Raw genomic sequence first — 13,819 nt, forward strand, 5'->3', positions numbered from 1 at the left:
AGTGAACCAGCAGATGCAAGATCTCTGTGACTGTCTCACCATTTCTCTGTATGTCTGTCTTTCAAATACATAAATAAATCTTTAAGAAAAAAATAGTTCTTGGCATGGAAGAGGCAAACTTAGAGTGGTTCTGAAATGGAAAGTGATTTATGTGAGATTTCATAGAAATGTATTGACATGCTAGCTAAATAATGCTAATTCTGTAAACAGAAGCATGTGGGTAAACCTCTTAGATTTTAGACAAAATATTTAATAACATGACTTGATGTTCTGAAAATTGTCTAGCCAAAAATATGTCCCTGACGAAAGCTCGCCTAGTGCGTGCTGCAAAGCTGACGGCTGCGTTAGGAGACGAGCAGGTTCGATGGGAAGAAAGCATACAGAAATTCCAAGAGGAGATATCAAATATCATTGGCAACGTGTTCATAGCAGCAGCTTGTGTGGCCTATTATGGGGCCTTCACAGCACAGTATAGGCAAATGGTAAGTAAACTTATTTTCTATAAAGATTGGTAAGAACTAGCTGAAACTGTGGGGGGGGGGGGTTGTGTTATTTGTTTTTATGTTTTCTGAATTCAGATGAAGGGTCTCTCCACAGTGGAGATTTATTTAAACATTCCACAGCTCTCCTCCTCTCCCTTCGGCCAGTGATGGTTGAAACCTAGACTTTCCTCCCTTTCTCCTGCCTGAGGAAGCTGTCATTAACTCATTCACACAGCACAGGGACCTGGGAGAAGGAAAGGGGACAGGGAGTCCCCTCCCCTTCTGGCCATGGTGACATGTACAGTCACCAGGAAGGAATGTTCTGTACAGACCAGACAGGCACTGAGGGATGGGCAATTAGAAGGAGCCAGAGACAAGGTGAATCGGTTCCTGCGGTTTTAATCTTTAAAGAGATGAAACTTCTCTCTTGTAAGAGAATAAATGTTCCATCTACCTTCATTTTCCATAGACCTAAATTACTTGGAAGGATGGATTTTCTATCCAATTTTAAGAAATACCTTCCTAAAAATGTTATGCCCTTGTCCCGGAGTTATAAAACGTGGTATAGAGAATCTGTCAGGTTCTCCAAGAGCTCAGGGTTATCTAATACCATGTTTCTCACTGGGGCTAATGGTGCCTTTGAGGGCCAACAGTTCTCTATGTGACTGCACTACTCCCTGATGGAGATAATGATGCTGACACTGATTTATCCACTATGCTGATTGCTAGTTGCACCCACAGTGATTGTAATAACCTTGAACTTCTCTATCTGCCTCCACATTGTCTGAAGAGGGGTGATGCATCCCTGGTTGGAAACCACTGTGACATTCCAAAATCACAGTTAATAAGTCATTCTACCTCCCAGGTCTCCTGATTTTTCAGTCCACTCCTTATGCCTGTGCTCTGATGCCAGGATGTCCATGTGGACTGCTAGGGCTTAGCTCTTCTCTGCCTATCACATTGTGTGTGTGCCTCGTACACTGAGTGTTCCTATTCAGTAAGGTTTCCTCCTCCCACAGCTTATAGAGTGCTGGATCCAGTACTGTCAGTCTCTGCAGATCCCAATCGATCCTTCCTTCAGTCTTATTAACATCCTTGGAGATCCCTATGAAATACGGCAGTGGAACACTGATGGACTGCCCCGTGACTTGATATCAACGGAAAATGGCATTTTGGTTACACAAGGGAGACGGTGGCCTTTGATGATTGATCCTCAAGATCAGGTGTGTTACGAATGCTGGAGGTGAAGATTGGTCAGTGAGCTCTGCTTAATAGTGAGCTATTCAAAATTATGAAAGTGTACTTTAACATGGGGATTTAGAGTTACTGGAGAGTTTAGAAGTCTGCTTGTCTAAGTCTCTCATGGGTATAGAAAGAAAGAAGGGAAGAGTGCAGTTGCTCTCCTCATACTTGGTTATGATTGTATTGTTTACAGAGTTGACTGTTAGCTTTTTGCTATGGGGGCAGAAATGTACTTAAGTTCATTGCTTAGGTAGTCCTTGTTCTGCGAGGTCTGAAGAGTCAGAGTGAAGTCAGGATAAAAAGGAATTTAGAGAAAGATCTTCCTGGAATTTACAGAATCCCATTATCTGGCTGTCTAAGTTCATGGGTCACACTTATTCAGAAAATGGCTTGGAAAAAAACCCATTCTGCAAACAAGGGAGACAAACATGGATACCCTAAATATTGGGTGTTTCCCTAGATGATGCTTTTATGCATTTATTCCAAATTTGAACAAAGGGGAGACTCCCAAAAACTGTTATCTTTATTGGGGCAGAGGTATTTTATTTCATTTTTTGTTTGTTTTACTTTTCAACTTTTAGACTGAATGACATTTCTAAACTTTATTCTGCGGCTTCAACATTCTAACCATTCATGAGATTCTAAAGCAAATGTTCTGCTCTGTGCTTTCTCACACAGGCAAACCGTTGGATAAGGAACAAGGAAAGCAAGAGTGGTTTAAAGATCATTAAGCTTACAGATAGCAATTTCTTACGAACACTTGAAAATTCCATCCGGCTAGGTTTACCTGTCTTACTGGAAGAGGTTTGCTTTCACTTTGTTTTCTCTTGTGAGTCCCCAACTTTGAGGTCTTTTCTGGAAATCTTACCTAGGCTTTATCTGCATCTTGCTAAAGACAGCAGTCAGCCCTGTTTTTACAATAGTCCAACCAAATTTTTGACATTATTTTAATGGTGAGAAAGATTATCTCTTTTTTTTTTTTTTTTTTTTTTTTTTTTTTACTCTGTTGATTCTCAGGACTTACTGTGGCCCTTAACGGTCAGCTGAAAATTTAAAGCAGACGTACTGCCAGGGACCGCTGTCTACATAACCACCACCTACACCAGTGATGGGATGTTTTTGCAGTCCTCACAGTCTCTGTGCATAGTTTTTGTTTTGGTTTGAGGATTTTTTTGTGTAGTTGTTTTAACAACTCTTCCAAAAAGTAAAAACTATTCTTAGTTTAAGAGTTTTAGAAAAACAGGCTTCAAGGGACTAGTTTGGGCCTGCAGGCTACAGTTTGCCAACCCCTGACGTGGAACAACCATGAGCAGGAACAGATCCTCATTTGTCGGGAGCCTGTTGAAGGGACCCCTTCAGTCGCTCACTACACCCCACCTCTCTTCTGTTAGCTTCTGTCTCATGGAGATGAAGGGTGTGTCAGAGTCATCTAAATAGATGTCTTACAGGGCCGCTGTTGGTCATAGCAGTTAAGATGCCCACAGCTTTTATCAGATTCCAGCTCCACTCCCAATCCAGCTTTCTGGTAATACACACTCTGGCCAGCCCTGACATTTAAGGAGTGAATCGGTGGAATGGAAGATTCTCTTCCTTTCTCTCTCTCTCTCTTTCATGTGCTCTCTCTCTCTCTCTCTCTCTCAAATAATAGATAAATAGATGTCTTTCTTGTGTTCTTATTGCCTTAGACTATCCTGTTAGAGGGAGTGTTGGAACATTAATAAATATAAGCTCACTTAAAACAGCTCAAAGTAAATGTTGAAGCTTAAGGAATTTTGAGAAGCTGATGCATTCAAATTGCTGGCTTTTTGCGTTTTCATTTTTAAGCTCAAAGAAACCTTGGATCCAGCTCTAGAGCCTATTCTTTTGAAACAAACTTTCATCAGTGGTGGACGAGTTCTTATTCGCCTTGGAGATTCAGACATCGATTATGACAAAAACTTTAAGTTCTACATGACAACCAAAATGCCCAATCCACACTATCTGCCTGAGGTAGGAGCTGCTGGTCTGGAATTGTCAGCCTAAGTGGGTATTTAGAGTGTGAAGAGACTCCAGCCTTTGGGGGCTTCCCACATGGAGGAAACGGCTCTCCTCCATTCTCCTTCCTCCCCTTATAAACCCACCCTTCTTCCACCATCTTCCACTCTTACCGTTCCAGCCGCCCTTCTACTCTCCATGTACCTCAGACTCAAGCCCCTCCCAGCATGGCCCCCAGGCCCTGCCTCATGGCACTGTGCACCTCGCCAGCCCTCTCACCGTCTCCCTGCTGGTCCACAGCTATTCCTCATAAACACAGGTCACCACTGTTCTTAGCAACCACTCGTCTCCCCCATTTTCCCCTGATATTGTGGCTGATAAATGAATCAGAGCTTAAGTGAGAGACTGGGTGGGGAGTAGCAGAGTTCAGTGCTGAAGTGTGAAACTACCCAATGCACATCTCCCAAATACAGAGATTGCCCGCTTGAAAAGTCTGGTGACAGGACAACCTTAGAGAATCATGGTCCAAACATCTGGTGTCTGTATTTGAAGTCTGGGGGAGGCAGGGGACATCTTGTCTCCTTCCTTGTGCTCTTAAACTCTTTGTGGGGAGCCACGTGAGCCCCATCCATTTCTACACACATGTTCTGAAGCCCCAGTAGGGACTTGAAGAACCTCTACCCTAGAGCTCAAAGACCAAGGTAAATTGCAACATAAATGAAGAAATTTGGTACTCAGCCCTCCACCCCTGCACCCCTGGACACTGCCCCAGCTACAGACACCTATGTGTGCTCAGTGGGGTCCTTCCAGGGAGGGAACTTTACATGAGAATTTTACACCTGCACCACCACCCGCCAAAACCCCTTGAGTGTGCATTCCCAGTAGTGCCCTTTTGACCTAGTGTTTGAATTTCCCATGGCTATATGTCTTCACTAGATGTGTTCAGGTTGAATGAACTGGATGTATTTCTCAATAAGAAGGAGAAATGTCATTAAAAGCCTGAGTCAGTTTTTCCTTGTCAGCCTGGAGGAGCTCCATTGCACAGCCACTAACAGGGCTCATATCCCAAGTCCCATTTCCAAGTTTAACAAGGGGACCCATGTGCTACCTTGAAATCTTCAAGTTTACATGCATTAAATTTTTGAGAGGGTACCCTGCACACCAGACCCAACCCCAGATCTGTGACCATACCTTAGTCTGCCTCCAGGATCCTCAAGTCAGTCAACTCCAAAGAGAAGACAAAGCCTACTTCAAGGGATTGGAACATATGTGAAGTGCATTGCATTCAAGTACTCATTATGTACATTGATATTTTTACCACTGACTTATTCAATTGAGTCAGAATATTATGATTCTGTAGTAGCAATTTTTCATGTCACAATGAGATAAAAATATGTAAAGCTCTATTAGTAGCTGAGCTCTTTTTTCTTTTTAACAAAGATATATATTGCACAAGTCATTAATATTTCATCACTGTAGCTAAGTGATTTTATTACCTCATTTAGTCCTCACAGCTACCCAATGAGTTGTTACTATTATTATACCAATTTTTACATATCAGGAACTCGAGCTCAGCCCAGATGAATGGTACGTTCAACATCATTCATCCACTAATGAATAGGCTGAAATTTGAATCCAAGAGGTTGGTTCTAGAGCACTGCTTCTAACACTTCCTGGCTCACCTTTGCTTGAAATAACATAGGATTCCAAAACTGAGGCATGACAAATATTGTTACTCACACTAGTGGAGAAAATTTCATTAGGATATTATAAGCCTCATTGTGCTTGGAATATGTGTGTGGGTATGGATGTGTGCACAGTTAGAACTGAGGTCCATCATCTGAGTGGTCGTGGCTATGTTCTAAAAAAGAAAGCACTGATTTTATTGTCTGTATTGAAGCATCTTTATGTACCCTGTGCTTCTCTTCCAGGTGTGCATTAAAGTCACCATCATCAACTTCACTGTAACCAAGTCAGGTCTGGAGGATCAGCTGTTAAGGTGGGAAGGGAAGAAGGGAGGCGTGTAGAGGCTGTGAGTTTCTTAATATTTTGTGCCTTTTAAAGATACATTTATTATTTGAAAGGCAGAATGTCAGACAGAAATCTCCTATCCGCTGGTATACTCCTCAGATGACCAGGACAGCCAGGGCTGGGCCAGGCTAAAGCCAGGAGCCAGGAACTCCTCGTCTCCCACCTGGGTGACAGAAACCCAAGCACTTGGCAGGTCACCCGCTGCCTTCTCAGGCATACTAGCGGGAAGCAGCCAGGACTGGAACCAGCACTTGGAAATGAGATGCCAGTGTCTCAAGGGGCAGCTTTGCCCACCCGTCTTAGTATTTTCTTCAGAAATATTGATGAAGAAAAAATTTTAGTATGTGAGAGCACACAAAAGAACCCTCAGACAAAGAGACAGATAAGAATCAGTGGCCACATTGTGTTTCCACATTCATGGCTTGCTGGCTGCCACTGCTCTGGCCTGCAGTTTTCTCAAAAATATCAAGGACGCCCCCTTATTCCTAGCCACCATGTAGGCCTGGCTGGCAGCCCAGCCCTGCCTCGTGCCCTTGAGTAGGATTTCCAGCCTTGGGAAAGGTAAGTCAGTCATTCTGTTGTACCTAGAAATCCATTGCTGCCTACCTGTGGGGCTGGGGGACGGGGACCGCTACTCTAAATCTACTTTTGTCCTGTTTCTCTGCTGTCTAGGTGTTTTCTTAGTATATTTAGTAAACTTTAGTCCATTTTCTGTTGCTACAACAAAAGGCCTGAGCTGAGTGCTTGACACGGAAAAGAGGTTTACTTAGCTCACAGTTTGGATGCTGAACGAGAAGAGGTGGCCCCCTCTGTTTGGGCTCTGGCGAGGGCCCCCTTGGCCGTGTCACAACATGGGAGACAGCGCGAGGGCAGGGATGCGTGCAGAAGAGATGATGGAGAGAACCGGAAGTGAGAGCAGCTCACAGGCCAGGCTTGCTCCCTGGTAACAACTGACTCTCTTGGGAACTAACCAGGGGCTTGGGAACTAACCCTGAGAACTTCATTAGTCCCTTCTGAGGCAGTGTCTCCGGTAACGGAATCACCTGCAGTCACCCCCCCACATGCACACACACTTAGAGGTTCCACACTTCCCAGCATTGCCACCCTGAGGACCAAGCTTCTGCTCATAAACCTTTGGGGGACACACTCAAACTGTAACCAAACCACAGCAAGCCTATGCAAGGGTCCTTTAAAAGTGGTTTATGGAAAACTGGAATTAAAATATAATTTTGTTTTAGTACGAAGAAATTTAAACCCATGCATTGTGTTTTCATAATAGGTATTTTCCATGAGATTTTTTTGGAGGCTCGTCAAATGTAATGATTTCACAAAGCTCATAGAAAATGCTTATTATGAAATTAAAAACTATTCATGAGTCTCAAATTTTTTAAACCAACATGAATTTATTTTTTAACTCCATTTTTCCACAACTGTTAGAATCATCCTCATGTTACATATATATGTATGTGATTTTTTTTTTTGACAGGCAGAGTGGACAGTGAGAGAGAGACAAGGAGAAAGGTCTTCCTTTGCCTTTGGTTCACCCTCCAATGGCCACTGCAGCCTGCGCGCTGTGGCCAGCGCACCGCGCTGGTCCAAAGCCAGGAGCCAGGTGCTTCTCCTGGTCTCCCATGCAGGTGCAGGGCCCAAGGACTTGGGCCATCCTCCTCTGCATTCCCAGGCCACAGCAGAGAGCTGGCCTGGAAGAGGGGCAACTGGGACAGAATCCAGCGCCCCGACCAGGACTAGAACCCAGGGTGCCGGCACCACAGGCGGAGGATTAGCCTATTGAGCCACGGCACCAGCCATGTATGTGATTTTTTTTAACATTCCCCCCTTTTGTTTTTTATAAAGCAAGAATTGTATGGGATTATATTAGTCCCAAAAGTCCAGCAGGGGTAGAGGAATGATGATCTTTCTTTAGAGCTACTCCCTGCTGACATGTGGTGACAAGATACTCTCTGCTGGCATGGGGCGATGTCTCAAGCCGCTGTCTCCTGGATGGGGAGCCAAATATATCCCTGTAGCAACATTTGGTTGACTGCCTGGTTGGTGAGGGCCTTGGTTCATTCCATTATCACCTCCTTTAACACTCAGAATGTCGAAGGCCAGTGTGTGGATGGAGATCACTAAGTGTTCAGTGGTGTGGAAGGAGTTCCAGGGTGTGTTTTGTGACTGGCAGAAATCCAGGACCCCAAACCAGCCCAGAGATCCCTGAAGGGAGAGCAAAGTCACTAGGAGAGCCTGGTCTGGGTCACGGCACCAATATTAGGCCGCCACAAAACACACCACACACCAGAGTAAGGGAAAGCGTTTATTGGGGTAACCAGACAGACCAGAGGGAAGGGGCAAAGAAGGAAAAGAGGGAGAAGGAAAGTGTAAGAGAGAGATCAATAGAGCGAGAGAGAGAGATCAAGAGACAGAGAGACTGAGAGAGACAGAGACAAAGAGCATATATGGTATTTAATAGCCATCAGTATTATTGTAATATCTTAGAGTTTTTGCCTCTTGATTAATTCTGATGATTATATAAACAACTGATAATCCTATTTTTGAGAAATGGGGATTTAATCACATGTAAAGCATGCTGAAGGCAAGTATCTTTTGGGTTTGTTTTTTTTTCCCTAGAAACTTTTTGATATATAACCAAATGTGTATGTATATTCATTAACCCTAAAGGAAAATAGAATTAAGATCCATGTTAAAAAAAAATCTTTTATGTTCAAGTTAAGATCATTCTGACTTACCCTTTTTATCATTAATGAGCTTAAGTCTCTTTTTTTAAAGATTTATTTGTTTGAAAGGCAGAGATAGAAAGAGGGAGAGGTCTCCCATCTTCTGGTTCAGTCCCCAAATGGCCGCAATGGCTGGAGCTGGGCCAATCAGAAACCAGCAACCAAGAGCTGCTTCTGGATCTCCCATGTGGAGGCAGGGGCCCAAGGACCTGGGCAATCTTCTGCTTTCCCAGGCCATAGCAGAGAGTTGGGTCAGAAGTAAAGCAACCGAGACTCGAACCAATGCCCATATGGGATCCGGCACTGCAGGCAGCGGTTTTACCCACTTCACCATAGTGACAGCCCCTTAAGTCTCACTTTCTCTGTTTCTTTTGGGAATTAGTCTGCCAGCTACTAACTTGCTTAACTTCTACCCACTTTAACTTCTTTCCCAACTAAAGGGTATTTTGCCCTCGTTTTATGGACATATTCCAAGGACATGGCTGAACATTTTGCAGACTCGTTTATTCCTATGTATAGTTGAGCTTGGCCGTGTCACTAAACCGACAGCCTGGGACATGGAGACGTAGCCTGATGAGAACAAGGAAGTGCTGAGACTGTCATGGGGTGCAGAATCTTCCTGCTGTTTCTGCCAGCTGATGGCACTGAAAAAGGAGGCGGAGCCTGCAGCCAGTGTGCGGTGCAGCTAGGTCTGCTGGGTCTGGCAGCCGTCACTGGCTGGTTTGCCCTCCGCCCTGATGAGCTCGTGGGCAGGCAGCACATCCTCACTGCACTGCTGCTCATCGCAGCTTTCTGCAGGGCCCTCACAATTTGAATGCTGAAGCATCTCCTATCCCTGCCTCCCAGAGACTGACAACCACGGGTCTTCAGTCCTGGGGTGAGACAAGGACCCTTGTCAACTTCAGGGAATTCTTTCAAGCCACCCTGGGAGCCTGCCTCCTTCAGCCTTCCTTTCTTCTTCCAGATTCTCTTACTTGGCCTCACAGTCCTCCCGGGCTGTCCTTTCTGGTTCTCCACTTGCCTAACTGACTGATGCTTCTCTCGAGCAGTTTCCTAAGATCATTTTTCCTTTCAAAATTCTTCCAACTCCTCTTTTCTGAAAATATTCTCTAACCAATTGGATTTGAGGAGCTGATTTTTTTATAGAAAGTAACTTTTTTTTGTTTTTTTGATAGGCAGAGTGGGCAGTGAGAGAGAGAGAGAGACAGAGAGAAAGGTCTTCCTTTGCCGTTGGTTCACCCCCCAATGGCTGCCACGGACAGTGCACCGCACTGATCCGAAGGCAGGAGCCAGGTGTTTCTCCTGGTCTCCCATCGGGTGCAGGGCCCAAGGACTTGGGCCATCCTCCACTGCACTCCTGGGCCACAGCAGAGAGCTGGCCTGGAAGAGGGGCAACCGGGACAGAATCCGGCGCCCCGACCGGGACTAGAACCCGGTGTGCCAGCGCCACTAGGCAGAGGATTAGCCTGTTGAGCCACGGCACCAGCCTATAGAAAGTAACTTGTAAGGTGTCTGAACTCAGCATGCATGTAACAATCAGCTCTATGTGAGTAAGTACACGGTACTGTATTCATCACAGTGCATGCCCTGGAGCCAGCAGACCCCAGTGCACGCCCAGTTCAGCTCCTCCTAGCCACATGACCTCAGAAATTAACCCACTAGGTTCTCTTTGTTCCTCTGCATGCTGCCACAATGCCCACCCCGTGGGAGTCTTCACAGTATTAAAATAAATAATCCACGTAAAACTCTTAGGGTACTGGCACAGAGTGATGCCTAGTACAGATGAGCTCCCACAGAGGGCTGGGAGCAAATTGCTAAAGTGAAATGAAGAGAGATGTAAGTTCATATGCTTAGACAAGGACAGAGCTTTTCTAAAGCTAGTCAGGAGGGGCCGATGCTGTGGCATAGCAGGTTTAAGCCTCAGCCTGCAACACCAGCGTCCCATTTGGGTACCAGTTCAAGTCATGGCTGCTCCACTTCCAACCCAGCTCCCTAGTACACCTATGAAAGCAGTGGAAGATGGCCCTAGTCCTTAGGTCCCTGCACCTACATGGGAGACCAGGAAGAAGCTCCTATCTCCTGGTTCCTGGCCTCAGATCAGCTCAGCTCTGACCATTGCAATCATTTAGGGAGTGAATCAATGGATGGAAGACCTTCCTCCCTCTCTCTCTCTCTCACTCTCTCTCTCTCTCCAACTTTGTCTTTCAAATAAATAAATCATTTTAAAGAAAATAAAAGATGAAAAAGGCTGTCAGGAATGGCTTCATGGATGAAGACCTGACTATTTGGAGAGACAAAAAAAGTTTAGAAATGGAAGGAATCAACATCATAAATATGTCACTTGGGGCACACAGAATTCACAGTTAATGAGATATAGATAGATATAGATATCAGATTGTAACTATTATTTTACAGTATTTTCTCATTTAACAGTGTATCTGAGTTTACTTCATGTCAGTGCACATATAAATACACAAATAGAGAAAGTGCTAGAGAAGGATTTGTCAAATAATGGTTACCCCTAGGGAAAGATTAGGTTTGGAGATGGGGATGATGAACAGGAACTTATTTTATATATTTCTTTCTATAAGAATGGATTGCTTTCATGCAGTTAATAATCTATATATTAAGACTTAAAGAATAATTTCATAGTGGTAGTGGCACTTTGAAATTTCCCATGCTGGTACTAAACGTTCCAGGCACTATCCTCAACTTGACACAAGAAAGCATTAGAGACAGAAAATAAATGAATGATTAAAGGGTATTGAGCAGCCTTTTCTCAGATGAGTAGAAGCTGTGGGAACTGTGGCCGAGGGCCAGGGTCTGAAGTACAAGATGAAGAATCAGAACTGACTCATGGTTAGCAAAAAGCCACTGTGTAAACCCAGCAAAGAAAAGCGACATTGTGCCTTTAGATTCCATTAGCGTGAATCCTCAGCTAAAGAGTGTTCAGAGTAACAGCTATTATAAGTGGAAGGAAAAAAAACAGTCAACTTCAGAACACCAACACAGACATAATCTCGGTATTCCAACTTTGGTTCCAGTGACGTGGTGCGGCTCGAGAAACCCGAGCTGGAAGAACAAAGAATCAAGCTTATTGTAAGGATCAACAGTGATAAAAACCAGCTAAAAGCTATTGAAGAGAAAATCTTGAAAATGCTTTTCACATCTGAAGGAAATATACTGGACAATGAAGAACTTATCGACACACTCCAGGATTCAAAGGCAAGTATTTTTTTTATATTCATGCAAAATGTATTCCTTCAAAAGTTACAGCTACAGTCTTTGAGAGTTTTACATGGGCTTTTGTTTCAATTTTCATTTCAATATTAATTTTTAGCAGATTCAAAATGATTTATAGATAAAAGACTAAGAACATAACGATATTCTCTTCCTTCCTCCCTCCCTCTCTTTCCTACTATCTTTCTTTCTGCCTCTTTTTTAGTTTTTGAGATAACTATACCCAACCAACTCTCTTATGAGTTCTAATTGGCTTTTAGTGGAGTCTTTTGGTTCCCCCATACACAGATTTATATAGGGATAATTCGACTTCATCCTTTCCAATATGTATCACTTTGATTTCTTTTTCTTGCCTAATGGCTCTGGCTAAAACTTCCAGGACTATATTGAATAGTAATGGTGAAAGTGGGCATTCTCCTCTGGTTCCAGGTCTTAGTGGAAATGCTTCCAACTCTCATCCATTCAATAAGATTCTGACTGTGGATTTGTCATATATTATTGTGTTGGGGAATGTTCTTTCTATATCAATTTGCTTAAGGCTTTTACAATAAAAGGGTGTTATATTTTATCAAATGCTTTATCTACATCTATTGACATAACCATATGGTTTTTATTCTTCAATTTGTTAATGTAATGTACCACATTTATTGATTTGTGAATTTTTTCTCAAAAACCTTTTATTTACAGAATGCAAAACTTCATACATTTCATAGTTACAGCTTTAGGAACATGGTGATTCTTCCCATCGTATATGCCCTCTCCTCCCTCTTCCTCCTCCCGCTCCTATTCCCCATTCTTATTTTTTTACTAAGATCTATTTTCTATTAACTTTATACACATATGATTAACTTTATGTTAAGTAAAGAGTTCAACAAATAGTATGGAAACAACAACAAAAAAAAAACTGTTCCTCAGCTGTTGAGACAATGCTGTTCAAATTCATTGCTTCTCAAAGTGTCAATTTCACTTCTATAGATTACCTTTTAGGTGCTCTATTAGTTATCACAGGTCAGGGAGAACATATGGTATTTGTCCTTTTGGGACTGGCTTACTTACACTAAGTATTGTTTTCCATTTTTGTCTATTTTGTTGCAAACAACTGGATTTTTTTTTACCACTGTGTAGTATTCCCTGCTGTATATATCCCATCATTTCCTTATATGGTCTTCAGTAGACAGGGCATTTGGTTTGATTCCATATCTAAGGAATTGTGAATTGAGCTGCAATTTGTTGTAATTTCTGATGATTCTTTTTATTTCTGTGGTGTCTGTAGTTACATTTCCTTTTTCATCTCTAATTTTATTGATTTGGGTCTTTTTTTGGTTAGTTATACCAATGATTTATTAATTTTGTTTATTTTTTCAAAAAACTAGCTCTGCATTTTGCTGATCTTTCATATAGTTTTTTTTTCAATTTTGTTTATTCTCTATTTCTTTTCTGCTACTAGTTTTGGCCTTGGTTTGATGTTGTTTTTCTAAATCCTTGAGATGCATTGATAGTTCATTTATTTAGTACCTTTCCAACTTCTTGATGTAGGCACCAAGTGCTATAAACTTTCCTCTTAACATTGCTTTTGCTGTATCTCATAAGTTTTGGTATGTTGTATTGTCATCTTTATTTGTTTGCAGAAATTTTTTTTATTTATCTTGATTTTTTTCTTCAATGACCCGCTGTCCATTCAAGAGCATGTTGTTCAGTCTCCATGTGTTTGCATATGCTCTAGATTCCTGAGTTGTTGATTTCCAGCTTCATGACATTGGGGGCAGAGAAGATGCATGGTATGATTTTGAATCTGAATTTGCTGAGACTTGCTTTATGGCCTAGTGTGCGGTCAATCCTAGAAAAACTTCCATGCACTGGTGAGAAGAATGTGTATGCAGTTGTAGGATGAAAAGTTCTGTATATATCTGTTAGATCCATTTGGTCTATAGTGTCAATTAACTCTGCTGTTTCCTTGCTGATTTTCTGTCCGGTTGATCTGTCCATTGCTGAAAACAGAGTATTAAAGTCCCCCAATACTATTGTATTTGAGTCTATGTCTCCCTTTAGATCACTTAACATTTCTTTTAAATAGCCAGGTGCCCTGTAATTAGGTGTGTATACATTTATAATAGT

At 42.6% G+C, this 13,819-nt stretch overlaps 1 protein-coding gene across 1 annotated transcript in view; it reads left to right on the plus strand.

Moving 5' to 3' along the window:
* DNAH6 (dynein axonemal heavy chain 6) overlaps positions 1–13,819 on the plus strand; it is a 287,841-nt gene that overhangs the window by 207,849 nt on the left and 66,173 nt on the right. The window contains exons 53-58 of the mRNA XM_062208725.1: positions 286–482; positions 1,502–1,705; positions 2,403–2,528; positions 3,549–3,713; positions 5,630–5,697; positions 11,509–11,689. Coding sequence (XP_062064709.1) covers positions 286–482; positions 1,502–1,705; positions 2,403–2,528; positions 3,549–3,713; positions 5,630–5,697; positions 11,509–11,689 — 941 coding nt within the window. The remainder of the gene's footprint in view (positions 1–285; positions 483–1,501; positions 1,706–2,402; positions 2,529–3,548; positions 3,714–5,629; positions 5,698–11,508; positions 11,690–13,819) is intronic.

The sequence above is a fragment of the Lepus europaeus genome, chromosome 13 (assembly GCF_033115175.1).
Source record: "Lepus europaeus isolate LE1 chromosome 13, mLepTim1.pri, whole genome shotgun sequence".
Taxonomy (NCBI): domain Eukaryota; kingdom Metazoa; phylum Chordata; class Mammalia; order Lagomorpha; family Leporidae; genus Lepus; species Lepus europaeus.